General features: G+C 37.5%; 1 protein-coding gene across 6 annotated transcripts in view; it reads left to right on the top strand.

The window, feature by feature from the left end:
• Positions 1-17,899, top strand: part of RBBP6 (RB binding protein 6, ubiquitin ligase) — a 33,148-nt gene extending 15,249 nt beyond the window's left edge. For 2 of the 6 annotated variants that reach the window (XM_021081347.1, XM_021081346.1), the window contains 13 exons: positions 325-464; positions 2,455-2,568; positions 3,535-3,707; positions 5,917-6,020; positions 6,120-6,457; positions 8,754-8,850; positions 9,093-9,171; positions 9,317-9,371; positions 10,684-10,752; positions 12,228-12,590; positions 12,880-12,981; positions 13,849-15,603; positions 15,903-17,899. In XM_021081347.1, the coding sequence (XP_020937006.1) occupies positions 325-464; positions 2,455-2,568; positions 3,535-3,707; positions 5,917-6,020; positions 6,120-6,457; positions 8,754-8,850; positions 9,093-9,171; positions 9,317-9,371; positions 10,684-10,752; positions 12,228-12,590; positions 12,880-12,981; positions 13,849-15,603; positions 15,903-17,478 (4,965 nt within the window). In that variant the 3' untranslated portion in view covers positions 17,479-17,899. The remainder of the gene's footprint in view (positions 1-324; positions 465-2,454; positions 2,569-3,534; positions 3,708-5,916; positions 6,021-6,119; positions 6,458-8,753; positions 8,851-9,092; positions 9,172-9,316; positions 9,372-10,683; positions 10,753-12,227; positions 12,591-12,879; positions 12,982-13,848; positions 15,604-15,902) is intronic. The other 4 variants (XM_021081348.1, XM_003124540.6, XM_005662074.3 and 1 more) reach the window with 4 other exon arrangements.
• The last annotated feature ends 251 nt before the right edge of the window (positions 17,900-18,150 follow it).

Here is an 18,150-nt window from a genome sequence, read left to right as displayed (position 1 = left end):
TTTTTCTTGGTAAATACTGGCTCCTCTTGTTATAATGGCAAGTGAGCCTAGCCTCTGAAGCCACATTGCCAGGCTTCAAATCTTAACACTGGCACTTCACAGCTGATTGAGCAAGTTACTTGATTTCTCCAAGCCTGTTATTTCTTCTCTGTGAAATGGAGATAATAATAGTACTTATCTCAGATGGCTGTTAGGATTAAATGAGATAACGTATGTAAAGCAATACAAATAATAAAAGCAGTTAATAGGCACTGCGTGCTAGCTAATATTAAATAAAGGTAACTGCTTTTTCTCTTCCTCCTCTCTCCTTCCCCATCTGTACAGGATAAGAACTTTGAATCTGGTCCTAGGATTAAAAAGAGCACTGGAATTCCCAGAAGTTTTATGATGGAAGTGAAAGATCCCAACATGAAAGGTGCAATGCTTACCAACACTGGAAAATACGCAATACCAACTATAGATGCGTAAGTATTCAATTAGGTGTGGTCTGCGGAGACCTCAGTCAGTCCAAGTGATAGTGTTTTATTTAATCTTGGGCTCATAGCTTGGCTACTTGGATTCCTTATTCAACATTGCATACCAAGGCTAGGTCTGCACATGTCGTGTTTCCGTGTTAAGAATGAGAGGCTGCAGTCTGCTCCATTTAAAGTGAATTTAAAATGGATTTGGGGTTTTTTTTTGTTGTTGCCAGTGAGTGCCACTTCCCTTGTGGTCTTCTGATTTTTCTTTTCCTGTCATCCCCTGCTTTATTCTTCATTCATATACATACTCCCACATAATCTTATATGTTATTCCCATTTTTTAAGTGAACAAGTTTAAGTTTCTTAAACTTTTTGAGAAACAAGAGGCTTAAGAATAAAAGTTGTGCAAGATGTCAGGGCACATTTAAGTGCCAAGATTAAAGGAAATACTGAGGTATGTTGCATTAGTTTGGATATACTGTCTTAAGATTCCAAACTACAGTTTATTTTTTAAACCATTAGTGCAGATCAGCTACAGCTCTGTGAGCTATGCCTTAATGCTTGTTTTTAATATATTTTCAGGTTTTTGTCTAAGAGCCAATTTTTAATGAAATGGATAGACATGAAAACCTAATGGCATGGTTTCAGCTAGATAACTTCCATTTTATCTGCTTTTATTAATACATTTAATTACCTTTTTTATTACCCTCAACAGTTACAAACTCAAAATATACAGCATAATATTAAGCATTCTTTGGACTACAGTTCTCCGACTTTATCATGCATAAAAATCTCTTGTAAAAGTGTGTTAAACAATCGAGTATCCTGCCCCTCTGGAGATTACACGGCGGAGCTCTGATTCTGCTTTTTTTTCTTTTTTCTCCTTTTTCATTTTTGGTCGTACCCTCAGCATATGGAAGTTTCCAGGCCAGGGACTGAATCAGAGCCATAGCTGCAGCAATGGCAGATCCTTAACCCACTGTGCCACAGCAGGAACTCCTGGTTCTGCATTTGTAACAACTCTTTCAGGAGATGATGAGGTTAGGGGATCCTCAGGACGAACCTTGAAAAGCATCAATTTAGAGACTAGATAACCCATTCTCGATGATGACAAAATGTCTTTTTAGGGCCGAACGTATGGAGGTTGAATAGGAGCTGCAGCCATCGGCCTACACCACAGCTCATGGCAATGCCAGATCCTTATTATACCCACTGAGCAAGGCCAGGAGTGAACCTGCATCTTCATGGATGCCAGTCAGATTAGTTTCCGCTGAGCCAGGATGGGAACACTGGCAAGATGCATATTAAGAATAGTTTTCCTCAGCTTCATGCTATGTTGTCAGAATGTAGTGAGCAGGTCAGGACAGTGAAAATGGCTATCCTATTGAATGGCACAGAAAAAGATTGTTTTTGAGTCGGTATTTCAGTAAATACATTGTTTTAATTCGCAGATAAGAATCAGTGTTTTCCCCTGCCCTGCTCACTTTCTCAACTTCACCCCCATCTATTTTTTATCACTGCACCATCCTGTGTTGTTGTGGTTCATCCTAGAGCAGTCTGTTGTTAGCCATTTCTAATTCAGACATTTCATACATGCTTCCAACCAGCTTTAGGTTGAAACTGATGACTTTTACAGACACAATCTAAGAGCAGACTGCTTCATCTTAATATAATATGTAGGTGTAAAAGTATTTAAATAGAAATTTGTGTTGGAAGAAATTAACATCACCTGTGAACCATTACTAATAATTAACTTCATTGCATTTTGAATACTGAAATACAAAAGCCCATTTGTGCCAAACACACAGTGAATACTGGGGAAAATGGGAACCCAAATATTTTAAATGAAGCTTTCACCCTCTCCACTAACACCACTGATAAGCAACTCAGACTCTTCTTCTGTTTCTTTTTCTATCCTCTGTTCTCCTCTTTTTTTTTTTCTTTTTTTTTTTTTTTTTTTTTTTCTTTCTTTTCTTTTCTCTCTTTTGGGCAGTGGGAGACTCCTCTTTCACAAATTGGGAACAATGGGGCATAAGCAAATTGATACTTATTTCTGGAATCGTGGTGATGTCTATGGAGCAACTGCAACACAAATAACACACCTAAGGTACCCTGCTCTGTCCAACTGAGCAATTCTTTCATTTTCAGCATTGAGATGAACACACCTTTTTCCTAAGTAAAATAAAAGAGATTTCCCTAGGAATTCTATGTTTTACGAGTGTGCCTGATTACAGACAAGATGGGGGTGTTGGAAGCAGTGGTGATAAGCCGTGTTGGAAGCAGTGGTGATAAGCCTTGAGAATAGCATATATTTTTAAATTTTTAATATATTTAATATGTAGCACTTCTGCAGAATACATTTCTACCAAAAAATAGACCCCAAGTGTGTAATGAGGTGTTACAAACACACATTCTATTTAACTCATTAATATTTCTTAATGGACTATAAATAGATTAATCACTCTTTTAAAATATTAAATATAAGTAGACCACTGACTTTGCTGCCTAATTCTGGCTATTAATTATTGGTGTGGTTAGTGACATATTTGCCTTGAATTATGCCCTTTAATTGTGTAATGTCAGTACCAATTTGGGTTTCCCATATTGTGGCATTCCTGCTAGTGTCTTCACAGGTTTGGGGAACTCTTTAAGATTATGGATGAAAAAAAATTTTTTTTTTCCTGAAGAACATGACAAGAGAAAATTGTGATTAGGATGTAGTCATAGCTTAAGTTCGAATCCCATTTCTGCCATTTAAATACAACTTTGTGGAATGAGTATGTCACTTTACCTCTCTGGTTTTCAGAGTTCTAGATTCTAAGATCCTTGTAGCCACTTTTATAGCATTTTTTTTCCTTTTGTGTTATATTTGTTTAGGATTTTATTTTATATCTTTTTGTTTAGGGGAGGATGTTCATAACTGCTCCCTTATTTTGGAAGGTACTACACTTGTGTAAACTAAATTTGACATTGCACTGAATTATACGTTCCCATTATGGTACAGTAGAATATATAAATATCTTGGAAATACCTTGCCTTAGCCATGTTAAAACCCTAAAATTTTCTTTTACAGAGAAGCATATGCAATTGGAAAGAAAGAAAAACCGCCTTTTTTACCAGAGGAACCATCTTCTTCTTCAGAAGAAGATGATCCTATTCCAGATGAATTGTTGTGTCTCATCTGCAAAGATATTATGACTGATGCTGTTGTTATTCCCTGCTGTGGAAACAGTTATTGTGATGAATGTAAGAAATGTTGAACCTTTGAAGAAATTTATTTTAGAGTATGTGAATTTCCTTGGAAAGACTCCTAGCAATATTGTATATTTTAATAATAAAATAGTAATTACTGATAAATTCACCAATGAGCATATAATAACTTTTCTTTGCTACTTTTTTTTAAACAGCAACCTCTGGGTCCTTTTAAATATGAGGGTTATCCACATTCTTTACCTTCATCAGGGTGACTTTACAGAGGTTTTATAAAATGTAGGATTTTTGTTTCCCTTTTTTTTTTTTTTTCTTTTTTCTTTTTTTAGGGCTACACCTTGGGCATGTGGAAGTTCCCAGTTTAGGGGTTGAATTGGAGGCTGCAGCTGCAGGCCTACCCCACAGCAATGCCAGATCCGAGCACATCTGCAGCCTACACTGCTACTCACCGAAATGCTGGATCTTTAACCCACTGAACAGGGCCAGGGATCGAACCTGCATCCTCAAGGATACTAATCGGGTTGGGTTCGTTACCACTGAGTCTTAGATGATCCCAGAAATATTTTTAAATGATACCCAAATCTCTTTCTAGAATTGTGACAAGTAGCTTATTCTAAAATTCCCAAGTGTGATTAAGAACTACTCCCCGTAGACATACTACCCAACATTTCCAGTGGGGTTGCTTGTGATGCTTTTCTCCAGTCATGTATATTAGCACTTGATTTTTCTTCTGCCACCTATCTTATCTTTGTCCCTTACCCAAATGAAAAGGTTGTCATCTGAAAATTTCATTGCTCAGTGCTGCCCTGATCTTTTTCATTTCTAATGATAGTTTTGGAGTGCAAATCTTTGTTTTGGGGCCTCTCGGTGAAGACCAAAGTCAAGAAGAGGTCTCTTAGGACTTGCTTCAAAGCATGTCTTGGATTTAACAAACTACTTACGACTGGATTTTTTTTTTTTTTTTTTTTTTTACTACATTGAAGCATAATCAGTGCATCTATACTTTAGTGTTTATTCTTTTTTTAAAAAATCTTTATTTTATGGCATGTGGAAGTTCCCAGGTCAGGAATTAAATCCAAGCCAAAGCTGCAACCTACACCCCAGGTACAGCAACAGCAACGCCAGATTTTTTTAACCCGCTGTGCGAGGTGAGGGATTGAACCTGCTTCTCAGTGACCTGAGCCACTGCAGTCGGCTTCTTTTTTTTTTTTTTTTTTTTTTTTTTTTTTTTTTTTTTTTTGTCTTTTGTCTTTTTGTCTTTTGTTGTTGTTGTTGTTGCTATTTCTTGGGCCGCTCCCGCGGCATATGGAGGTTCCCAGGCTAGGGGTTGAATCGGAGCTGTAGCCACCGGCCTACGCCAGAGGCACAGCAACGCAGGATCCGAGCCGCGTCTGCAACCTACACCACAGCTCACGGCAACGCCGGATCGTTAACCCACTGAGCAAGGGCAGGGACCCAACCCGCAACCTCATGGTTCCTAGTCGGATTCGGATTCGTTAACCACTGCGCCACGACGGGAACTCCTTTTTTTTTTTTTTTTTGTTGCAGTCGGCTTCTTAATGTGCCACAGCAGGAACTCCCAAGTGATGCTTTTTAAAAACCCTTATATTAGCCATATAAAATTTTAGTCTCTAGACTGTTTTTTGTTTCTCTTACAATATTCCAGTTACTAGCTAAACAAAGAATAGTATTTGGGAAAGAGCATTTTTTTCTCTCAAATGTTTGTTTAGGTTATATCCATGAGTTCTGTTTTTAAGGTAGAAAGAGGTTAGAGCAGAGGAATGTTCCCAGGAGAGAAATTAAGTTTTTTAATCTTTTTTTTTTTTTTTCCCCTTTTCCTCCCCTTTTGGTCTTTTTAGGGCTACACCCATGGCATGTGGAGGTTTCCAGACTAGGGGTCAAATCAGAGCTGTAGGTTCTGGCCTATGCCACAGCCACAGCAACGCAGAATCTGAGCCATCTGAGCCGAGTTTGACCTACACCACAGCTCACAGCAACGCCACATCCTTAACCCACCCCACTGATTGAGGTCAGGGATTGAACCTGCGTCCTTGTCCTCGTCCTCATCCTCATGGGTGCTAGTCAGATTAGTTTCTCCTGAGCCACAACGACGGGAACTCCAAGTTTTTTAATCTTACAAGTGTTTATTGATCATTGGAAAACAGTAATGTAGCTGAACACAGGTAAACTTTTTAATTCATTCCCTAAAAACTGAGTTCCTACTATGCTTTTATCTTATACATAGGTATAAGGACAGCCCTCTTGGAATCAGATGACCATACCTGTCCAACATGTCATCAAAATGATGTCTCTCCTGATGCTTTAATTGCCAATAAATTCTTACGACAGGTAGCTATGTTTGTATCGTTTTTTATGAATTCTTTTTTTTAATTTTGTTTTAATTGTACTTGAGTACATTTTCTGCGTTTTTGTGTTTGGTGTCCGTAGGCTGTTAATAACTTCAAAAATGAAACTGGTTATACAAAAAGACTAAGAAAACAGTTACCCCCACCGCCACCCCCATTACCACCTCCTCGACCCCTCATCCAGCGGAACTTACAACCTCTGATGAGATCTCCGATATCAAGACAACAAGATCCTCTCATGATTCCAGTGACGTCTTCATCAGCTCACCCGGCTTCCTCTATGTCTTCATTAACCTCCAATCAGTCTTCCTTGGCCCCTCCTGTGCCTGGAAATCCATCTTCTGCCCCAGCCCCTGTACCTGATATAACTGCCACAGTCTCCATATCAGTCCACTCAGAAAAAGCAGATGGACCTTTCCGGTAAGTGTATTTCTCCCTCTTCGGAAACAAATGGGATCAGTGCTTTTTATTGCATGTTGTTTTAACAGTTGTATTAGTAACCTTCAGTATGTAACATCCTTTTAGAACCACTGTGCTCAGTAAGGCAGGTGACTTAGAAGAAAGGATTTAGTCTCATTGGAGAAACTGGCGAATGAGAGAGATTCATTTGCAAATGATTAAGCATTCCAATGTCAAAAACTACACAAATTGCCAACATCCCCTATTAGATGTTTAACATACCCCATAACAGCGCTGTAGTTCACAGGAGGGAGAATTCACTTAGGGTCATAATGATGGTATTAGGAAATAGTGGCCTTGAGCAGAACCAGGAACAATTTGGATAGGTAGAGAAGAGGGGATGAAACAGTGAGGTAGAGAGGTCAGACATAATAATTGCCTTGGAGCATCATTATGTAGGAGAGAAGAGAAAACTCACTTAAATCCTACCGTTTCTGTAATGAAAAGGACTTTTGATTGCATAGTCTAATGGCTCATAAGGTCTTTTAAAAAATCAATCCGTTTTTTTAAAAAATAGATTCCAGGGGTCTTTTCCAGAAGCAAAATCTTTAGGAGTCAACCTTTACAAGTGTATTTAAGAAATCCCACTGATCTAGTTTAGCTTTTTATTTGATTAATAGTGGGAATAAGGCCCAGAGAGTTGATTGACTTATCTAAGATTACACTTTTGATTAAGTGGTAGAGCTAGAAGTAGAATTTACTCTTAATTCTTTTTTTTTTTTTTTTAAAGCTTTACTAGTCTTAAAACTGAACCAATTTCTATCATATCTACCACAGAGAGTACTTCTTAATCAGGTTCCTTCATTTTATATTTCACTTACATGTAAGGAACTCTTCAGAAGTCAAATCCTCTCTCCCTTTATCTCAGAAGTTTTCATCATCTTTAAGTTAACTCATCTTAATGCAAGTATAATGGATAAACAGTGACAAGATGTGATTTTTACCTTTTTTCTTTTTTTTTTTTTTTTTTAGTAGCTGTACTCTAGCTGTATAGAAGTTCCCAAGCCAGGGATTGAGTCCGAGCCCCAGCTGTGACATACACCGCAGCTGTGGTAACACCAGATCCTTTAACCCATAGCACTGGGCCAGGAACCTACTCCTCCACAGTGACCCGAGCCATTGCAGTCAGATAGATTTTAACCCACTCTTCCACAACAAGAACTCAGTTTTCATTTGATAATTTTTATTCTTTAATGCAAAAGGAAACCTTATAATCCTGTTATTACAGATTATTCATTCCTGAAATGAGAACATTTGTGCAATGCAAACGTTTTATTTTTCAAACATCGAAAGTGTTGTAGAGGCCTCTTAAATTATGACACACTCTTTGTAACATGAAATTTTTTTTCCAAAAATATGGAAAATTAGGAGTTCCTGCTATGGCCCAGCAGGTTAAGGATCCCATGTTGTCCCCAGTGGCTTGGGTCTCTGTGGAGGTACGGGTTCAATCCCCAGCCTGGCACAGTGGGTTAAGGATCCATTATTGCCGCAGCTGAGGTATAGATCAAAGCTGTGGCTTGGATTCCATCCTTGGCCTGGGAACTTCCATACATGGCCATAAAAGAAGAAAAAAAAAATAGAAAATATTCTCTCTCATTGTTTGCTTATATATTTTCCAGTTTTATTGAGAAGTAATTGGCATAGAACAATTACAAGTTTCAGATGAACAGCATGATGGTTTGATTTGCATATATTATAAAGTAATAACCATATTAGGTTCAGCTAACATACACCTTCTCACATAAATACAATAAAAAGGGAAGAGGTTTTTTTCCTTGTGTTGGGAACTCTTAGGATCTGTGCTTTTTTATCAGCTTTCCTATATACCACAGAACAGTGTTGGCTATACTCATCATGTTTGTTGTACATTATATCCTGAGTGCTTATTTCTCTTACTTAACTGGAAGTTTATACCTTTATTTATTTATTTATTTTGCTTCTTTTGCTTTTTTTAGGGCCACACCCTCGGCATACGGAAGTTCTCAGGCTAGGGGTTGAATTGGAGCTGCAGCTACCAGCCTACGCCACAGCCGCAGCAAGGTGGGATCTGAGCTTCGTCTTCAACCTGCACCACAGCTCATGACAACACTGGATCCTTAACCCACTGAGGGAGGCCAGGGATCAAACCCACATCCTCATGGATACTAGTTGGTTTCATTTCCACTATGCCACAACAGGAGCTCCCTGGGAGTTTATACCTTTAATCCTCCATTTCTGATGACTTTTTTAATGTATTGTAAATTATATTATGTTTTAGGGATTCTGATAGTAAAATACTGCCAGCTGCAGCTCTTGCATCAGAACATTCAAAGGGAGCCTCTTCACTTGCAATTACTGCTCTTATGGAAGAGAAGGTAAGTTTTACTGACTTTTAAATTTAAAGATTTTTCTATATTACAGTAGAGTGTGTGTACCTGAAGTTCCTGGGCCAGGGATAGAACCTGTGCCACAGCAGTGATCCATGCCCCTGCCCTGACAACACTGGATCCTTAACCCACTATGCCACAAGAGAACTCCTGAGGAGTTTTTCGAGGTTTTGTTGTTGTCGTTGTTTGTTTTTTAACTATTCCTTTTTATTTTGTGTTTTTTCCTAAAGGGTTACCAGGTGCCTGTACTTGGAACCCCATCTTTGCTTGGACAGTCGTTATTGCATGGACAGTTGATCCCCACAACTGGTGAGTAAAAACATTTTGGTTTAAACTTTTTTTCCTTAAAAAATAATTTTAACTTTATTTAACATTTATTTATTTATTTATTTAAATATTTAAATATTTATTTTATATTTACTTATTGTTTGGGGGTTTTATTTTTGTTTCCAAGGTCCAGTAAGAATAAACACTGCTCGTCCAGGTGGTGGTCGACCAGGTTGGGAACAGTAAGTATATGTGTAAAATAATCTTCAGATGATTGCTTTCAAACTAGATAATGGAAGAAATTACAGTCTAGGCAGTGTGGTGCTGAGTGTCTTTTATTGTAAACTCCTCTTTTATATACCATGTTGACAATAGTTTTTATGTAAAATGTCACAAATTCAAGACTATATGAGAATTATTTTCTAAAAAAAGAGTAATTCTTCTCTAAAAAATAATAAATTCATATAAATTCTTTTTTATTTTTATGACTTAAAAATAGTAGTCTTGGCAGGATCTCAGTTAATGAACCAGATAAGAATTACTTGAAAGGATATTTCAGGTACTGAGTCAATTACTGTCCTATTAGTAGATTAAACATTTTCCTGTCTTTAATTTGGATGGTTCAGAGTTTGAGTAAATAATCACATATTAAGATTAAATCTACCAAACATAAAATTTCTCATTTTGAATAGCTGCATCTGAGATTTTATTGCGTATTAAAATCTATAGACTCTGGGAGACACTGCTTTTGTGAAAGATCTCTGGTGTTCCCCTTACTTCAAGTAATAAGTCCTTCCTTCTCCCTGGGGGGGTGGGGGAGATATATAAAGTATGACTTTCTGCCCTGAAGTGCTAAGAACTTTAATCTATAGGATGTTCTATGGCATTAAAAGTCAGATTTATTCATTATTTTTATACAATTATTTCTGTTTATATAACCCATGTAAATAGGCTCCTAAGTTTATGTAAACTGACTTATATTCTGTGACTTTGATCTTTTTGAAAGATAAACCAAATTTCTTAATAGAAAAAAAATGTTGAGAGACTAGAAGAATGTATCAGCGGGAAGAACACGGGATTTAGAGACAGACTTTAGAGACAGACGTGGGTTTGAATCCCAGCTCCTGCATTTACTAGGACAGTGGGTGTGTGATTTTACTTCTCAGCCTCCATTACCTCATCTGTAGAACTGGAGTGTTGCCACTTCACATGTCACATGCCTCTGCGTAGTGCCCAGCAGTTAAAAGGGCTCTATTTCTTTTCTCTAACAATAACAGAAAACTTTAAGAATGCACATTAATCACAGAGTAACTTAAAGAATGCAAATTAAAATATAGTATCACATAAAATATTTATTGAGGCATAATTATTGTTTATAATTTTAAAAATACTTGATTTTAAGTAAATACTATACTAGTTCATATCTCCTTTATCTGGAACAAGCTTAAGAATCAAGATCAGTGAATTAGGAAAAATTTTCAGAATAGCTAACATACTTAAAAGTCTATACATGGGAAGGTTGTGTACTATACTCAAGCCTATTTCTTTCCACAGTTCCAACAAGCTTGGGTATCTGGTTTCTCAACCACAGCAAATTAGAAGAGGGGAGAGGAGCTGCTACAGGTAAGCTTGCTAAAAATCTTGAAAAACAGCAATCTGATAATACACTGAAAACTATTACACAAAAGCACAGCAGTGGCAGGGGGAATGGGTTCATTTGGTTTACACTTACCTCACTTAAGCAATTGCCCTTAAGAGGTCTGGAAAAGAATATATTACATTTACTATTTTAAATGATGTTTTTTTTAAGGCTCCGTCTTTAATACTCCTTCCCAGGGACTACTTTCTCCCTGTCAGCACACAGCAGAATATTAGTTTGTTGCATTTACTCTCTTGAATGTAGAAGGAAGTCAGTAAGTAAGGCCCAGACATTATCTAAGGTGGCAGTGTAATTAAAGATGAGTGTTAACCAGCTCAGCTCTCAAGTGTGAAGCTGCATTGTATTTATTTCTCCCCTAGACTCAGTTGTCTCAATCTTCTCCCACCTTACCTTCCAAAAGAAGAGACAAGAACGTTGTTAGGGGCCTTTGCCCTGGACAGGCACAGGCAGTAGTAATCTAAGAAGGCATATGCATCTTACCATTTAGGCCATACTTAAAGGTGTATTCTAGTGTTCCAAAGAGAATTGCTAAGCTTATGAAAGAAAACTACTATATCATTCAGACTAATGGAAAGAAGCCTAAAATCTAAACTCCTGCTGCTGCTGTTGTATACCTGTTACCTGTAATTTATTTTTTAATTTTTTTGCTTAAAGTATATTTCTTTACACAACATTGTGTCAGTTTCTGCTGTAAGCAGAGTCACCCAGTCATTCATATATGTGTGTGTGTGTGTGTGTGTGTGTGTGTGTATGTATATATATGCACACATACACACACATTGTTAGCTATAATTTAAAGATCCCTGTAGCTTAACAGAAATAAGCCCACACTTTAGAAGAAGCCACTGTTTCTCTGATAAGGCAGAATTCAGAAACTTTGGCCAGCATTGTTATTTTTACCTGACTCTTTGAGAGGAAAAACTGAGATTTTTCAATAAATTATAAATGTTAAAACTAGTGTTGTTTTTACTTTGAAGAATCTCTACTTATTTCCTCAAAAATACTGTAGGAAGTGTTTTTTTCTCCATTGGAACTTTTTTGGTCTTAGAAGGCATTGGGGAGAACTAGGTCATAGATAGAGACTTGAACCTATCAGTTCCTTTAAGGGACAGATAAGGAAGTAACAGGAGATCATTGTGGAGTGATAATCTGAACTTCACAAAAGAGAACTTTTAAATAGAGCATCTCCATATAGAGAAGGCCTTGTATACTCATATCATCTTAGTACCTACCTGGCCTTAAAAGTTATTCTTACATATAAGTGATGTCACTTTTACATATACATGGACAATATAAGCATTGTCCCAATGTTTATTCGAATAGTTGATTCTTTTCCATCATTTGTAAGTTAGAGAATAATTATGGATAGAAAAGATTAGCTTAACTTGTCTCAGATGCTTTAATTACGGGAATAACATCTTGGAATTTATTTTTCCAGAAGTATAAACCGTGGACGACACCACAGCGAAAGATCACAGAGAACTCAAGGCCCATCACTACCAGCAACTCCAGTTTTTGTACCTGTCCCACCCCCTCCTTTGTATCCTCCTCCTCCCCATACACTGCCTCTCCCTCCAGGTGTTCCTCCACCACAGTTTTCTCCTCAGTTTCCTCCTGGCCAGCCTCCGCCTGCTGGGTATAGTGTTCCCCCTCCAGGGTTTCCTCCGGCTCCAGCCAATTTATCAGCACCTTGGGTATCATCAGGAGTCCAGACAGCTCATTCAAATACCATCCCAACAACACAAGCACCACCTTTGTCCAGGGAAGAATTCTATAGAGAGCAGCGACGACTAAAAGAAGAGTAAGTGTTTTAATTTGAAATTATTATGCACTTTCATTTTCTGATGTAACATTGAATAGGTATCTTTGGAAGCATTTTCCAGTGTTTCCAGTTAGTATAAGAAAAATCACCTAAAAATTAAACCAAAGCCATACAAGCAACTTCCTCAGGGATTCTTAGTTATTTATAGTTTTAAAGTGGAAAACTAATGGCAATTTCATTCATTTCATTCATGATCTAATTACATTTGTCTTGTTAGTTTTCTTAAATGGTTTTTGTTAACTTTCACTCTTTAACTTTATTTTACTAGGGAAAAGAAAAAGTCCAAGCTAGATGAGTTTACAAATGATTTTGCTAAGGAATTGATGGAATACAAAAAGATTCAAAAGGAGCGTAGGCGCTCATTTTCCAGGTTAGTGTTTTGCAAGCCTTCACAACAGAATTACAAATGGGACTTTTTGAATATCCAGGGATTAGCTATGGATATAAACAACATTGCACTTTACGGAATTTTTCTGATTCGGTCTAGGTTTATAGAAATGGAAATGTAGCTTATTTCCCAATATCTGTTTATTGAAATAATGTCTCACTGTAAATTCTATTGTGTAGAACTAGCAGTTACGGGGATTTAACTGCCCTTGTCCCTTGAAGTTACTTATAGCATGAAGTGATTGGGAAATGTTTGTGCAAGGAAAGAAATAGAGGACTAGCCAAAGATTTCATTTCTGAGGACCCTTTTACCTAAGGCTACAGCTTCTTGCTGGAACATTAACCTGTGTAATTATGAAGTAAGAGTAGAATACAAATTGCTTTATTGATTTAAAAAAAACTGAATTATAAAAATTCCCTGGAAGTTTGTTTAAAAGACTTATTTTTTAAGCTCACACTTGAAATGTGGATCTTTTTAAAGCTAGAGTATTGAACAATATAGGACCAAAAAAAAAAAAAAACTGCTTCTACTTAAATAATCAGCTAGGAAGTAAAATTTAAATTTAATTGGCATTTTGTTTAATGTTAATTAGCTCATATAACTCACGGTACATTACTGCACTTCACTCTAATTGTTAAGATTTCACTTTTGTTTTGTAATGATTGCTCTGATCTTTGTGTACTTTATTCAGTTCCAACAGAGGTCACTGTGCCTCTTTAATCATCTAAGTTGAAACTTGCTATAATTGAAAGATGAAACCGTGAGGAGAACATACTCAAATCTGAGAGTTTGTGTTTTATTTTGTATATATTTCTCAACTGTCAACTATTGTTTTATTTTTGTTTTTAGGTCCAAATCTCCCTATAGTGGTTCATCCTATTCAAGAAGTTCATATACTTATTCTAAATCAAGATCTGGTTCAACACGTTCACGTTCTTACTCTCGATCATTTAGCCGCTCACACTCTCGTTCCTATTCACGGTCACCTCCATACCCCAGAAGAGGCAGAGGAAAGAGCCGAAATTACCGTTCACGGTCTAGATCTCACGGGTATCATCGATCTAGGTCAAGGTCACCCCCATATAGACGATATCATTCACGATCAAGATCTCCTCAAGCATTTAGGGGACAATCTCCTAATAAACGCAACGTGGCACAAGGCGAAACAGAACGTGAATATTTTAACAGATACAGAGAAGTTCCACCACCTTATGACTTGAAAGCTTATTACGGGAGGAATGTTGACTTTAGAGACCCATTTGAAAAAGAGCGTTATCGAGAATGGGAGAGGAAATACAGAGAGTGGTACGAAAAATATTATAAAGGCTGTGCTGTTGGAACACAGCCTAGGCCATCAGCGAATAGAGAGAACTTTTCTCCAGAGAGATTTTTACCACTTAATATCAGGAATTCTCCCTTCACAAGAGGCCGCAGAGAGGATTACTCTGCTGGACAAAGTCATAGAAGTCGAAATGTAGGTGGCAACTATCCAGAGAAGCTTTCATCAAGAGACAGTCACAATCAAAAGGATAATACAAAGTCAAAAGAGAAGGAGAGTGAAAATGCTCCAGGAGATGGCAAAGGAAACAAACATAAGAAACACAGAAAAAGAAGAAAGGGAGAGGAAAATGAAGGCTTTCTAAACCCAGAGTTATTAGAAACTTCTCGGAAATCAAGGGAACCTACAAGTGGTGAAGAAAATAAGGCAGACTCATTGTTTGTTCTCCCAGGTAGAGATGATGCTACACCTGTTAGAGATGAACCAATGGATGCCGAGTCCATCACTTTTAAATCAATGTCTGAAAAAGACAAGAGAGAAAAAGATAAGCCTAAAGCAAAAGGAGACAAGACCAAACGGAAAAATGATGGATCTGCTGCATCCAAAAAAGAAACCGTTGTAAAACCTGCTAAAGGACCCCAAGAAAAACCGGATGGAGAGCGTGAAAAATCTCCTCGATCTGAACCTCCACTTAAAAAAGCCAAAGAGGAGACTCCAAAGACTGACAGTGTGAAATCATCCTCCTCTCAAAAAGATGAAAAGATCGTTGGTACCCCCAGAAAAGCTCACTCCAAGTCAGTAAAAGAACACCAAGAGACAAAACCAGTCAAAGAGGAAAAAGTAAAGAAGGACTACTCCAAAGACGTCAAGTCAGAGAAGCTCACTAGTAAGGAAGAAAAGGCCCGGAAGCCTAATGAGAAAAGTAAACCTCTTGATAGCAAAGGAGAAAAAAGGAAAAGAAAAACTGAAGAAAAGAGTGTCGATAAAGATTTTGAGTCCTCTTCAATGAAAATCTCCAAATTAGAAGTAACTGAAATAGTGAAACCATCACCAAAGCGCAAAATGGAACCTGATGTTGAAAAGATGGATAGGACGCCTGAAAAAGACAAAATTTCCTCGTCAACTGCTCCAGCCAAAAAAATCAAGCTGAACAGAGAAACTGGTAAAAAGATTGGAAGTACAGAAAATGTATCTAATACAAAAGAACCCTCTGAAAAATTGGAATCAACATCTGGCAAAGTCAAACAAGAAAAAGTCAAAGGAAAAGTCAGGCGAAAAGTAACGGGAACCGAAGGATCCAGCTCAACGCTCGTGGATTACACCAGGTATTTGATGATGGGCGAGTTGATGAATATGTGAACTGAGAATGTATTGATGTTGGGGGTTAGGCTAGTTTACTCTTGTCTTTGAAGAAAGGAATTGTTAAAGATAAGGTTGTAAGCAGAGTTGGGGGGTGAGCCACATTTGTTTTTACATAATATACTTAAACCATTTATAGCTCAGAGTAGCCTAAGTGGCTTTTTAAAGTTAAGAAGACATGTGTGTTTATTAACATTTTTATACGTATCAGTGTTTGATAATTAAAAATTCTTCATTAACTGAAACATCTTTTAATTCTTTTTAGTACGAGTTCAACTGGAGGCAGTCCTGTGCGGAAATCTGAAGAAAAAACAGATACAAAGCGAACTGTCATCAAAACGATGGAAGAATATAATAACGACAACACGGCCCCTGCTGAAGATGTTATTATTATGATTCAGGTTCCTCAATCCAAATGGGATAAAGATGACTTTGAATCTGAAGAAGAAGATGTTAAAGCCACCACACAGCCTGTATCAAGTGTAGGAAAACCTGCCAGTGTTATAAAAAATGTTAGCACTAAACCATCAAATGCAGTCAAGTACACTGAAAAAGAAAGTGAGTCGTCGGAAAAAATTCAGAAACTCACCAAGGAAGTGAGCCATGAAATTACACAGCATGAGGTCAAAAGTTCAAAAAACTGTACATCTAGTGAAAAAGGGAAAACCAAAGATCGAGATCATTCAGTGACAGAAAAGGAAAACCCAGACAAGAGGAAGACTAGCGCCCAGCCAGAGAAAGATAGTAACCTGGACCGTCTGAATGAACAAGGAACTTTTAAAAGTCTGTCTCAGTCTTCCAAAGAGACTAGAACTTCAGATAAGCATGATTCCATTCGAGGTTCCTCAAATAAAGACTTCACTCCCAACAGAGACAAAAAAACTGACTACGACAACAGAGAGTATTCAAGTTCCAAACGTAGAGATGAAAGGAATGAATTAACCAGAAGAAAAGACTCTCCTTCTCGGAGTAAAGAATCTACATCAGGACAAAAAACTAAGCCACGGGAGGAGAGAGATTTGTCTAAAAAAGGAACAGGAGATCCCAAAAAAAGTAATTCCAGTCCCTCAAGAGACAAAAAACCTCATGATCATAAGGCCACTTATGATACTAAACGTTCAAGTGAAGAGACAAAATCCGTAGATAAAAATCCCTGTAAGGAGCGTGAGAAGCATGTGTTAGAGGCAAAGAGTAATAAAGAGTCAAGTGGCAGTAAATCACTTTGTGTGCTTAACCCACCAGACCCACAGATGGAGAAAGAACAAGTTCTTACTGCACCAGTTGATAAGAACACCGTCAAGCCTAAGCCCCAGTTAAGTCACTCCTCTAGACTGTCCTCCGACTTAACTAGAGAAACTGATGAAGCTGCTTTTGAACCAGACTATAATGAAAGTGACAGTGAAAGCAATATATCTGTAAAAGAGGAAGAAACTTCAGGGAAGACATCTAAGGAACCGAAAGATAAAGTAGTGGAGAAAGCGAAAGAGAGCCTGGACGCAGCAGCAGTCAGCCAGGTGGATGTGACCAGGAGCCAGAGTCAAAGCAGCCCTAGTATCAGCCCCAGTAGAAGTCACAGCCCTTCCGGAAGCCAAACTCGAAGCCACAGTAGCAGTGCCAGCTCTGCAGAAAGTCAGGACAGCAAGAAGAAGAAGAAGAAGAAGGAAAAGAAAAAGCACAAGAAGCATAAAAAACATAAGAAGCATAAGAAGCACGCAGGCACTGAAGTAGAATTGGAAAAAAGCCAAAAACACAAACATAAGAAAAAGAAGTCAAAGAAGAGCAAAGATAAAGAAAAGGAGAAGGAGAAGGATGACCAAAAAGTGAAATCTGTCACTGTGTAAAAGGGCAGATTTTAAAAATTGACTTAATTACTAAGTCATCTGTATTAAATTTTGTTATAATGTAAAGAGATTCAAGCCTTGTAAATAATGATATGGAAGACCCTGTGCTGCACTTAAAATATTGCTGCTTGATTATTTGATTTTTACATCAGAGCTTTATAACACGAACTTTTGTACAGAATTGTGAGTTGTGACCATGTAACATGAGAGGTTTTGCTAGGGCCTATTATTTTTAACCACCATTAATTAGTTGGGGTGGAGTTTACTGTACTGTGAAATTTTCACATTTGAATTTTTTTAATTGCCTGGCAAAAAAGCTGATATCAGTTCTAAAATATCAGCAGAATGATTTGCTGAATTCATTACAACCCCGTTATGTCACTTTTTGATTACAATAAAAGTTTTCAGTAAACTTTTCAAATGTTGAACATTTGCCTTATTTGAAGGAAAGTGTCATGTCTCTTTCCCCTTCCATTTCTCTCTTTAAAATATCTCTGGAGCCTTTAGTATAAGCTGAACTGTATGAAATTCTAAAGTAAACCTTAGTGGACTGGTGGTAGGTGACCAAAAAGAAGTCATGGTTAATGGGCGATCTGGTGGAATAAATCCGGAAGGGTCTTGGATAAAGTAATGAGAAGTTTGGACTTGAATTTTTGAGATGAGGAATTATGA

The sequence above is a fragment of the Sus scrofa genome, unplaced genomic scaffold (genome assembly GCF_000003025.6).
Source record: "Sus scrofa isolate TJ Tabasco breed Duroc unplaced genomic scaffold, Sscrofa11.1 Contig1431, whole genome shotgun sequence".
Lineage (NCBI taxonomy): Eukaryota > Metazoa > Chordata > Mammalia > Artiodactyla > Suidae > Sus > Sus scrofa.
Note: the sequence above shows the minus strand (reverse complement) of the source record. Positions and strands in the feature narration are given on the sequence as shown.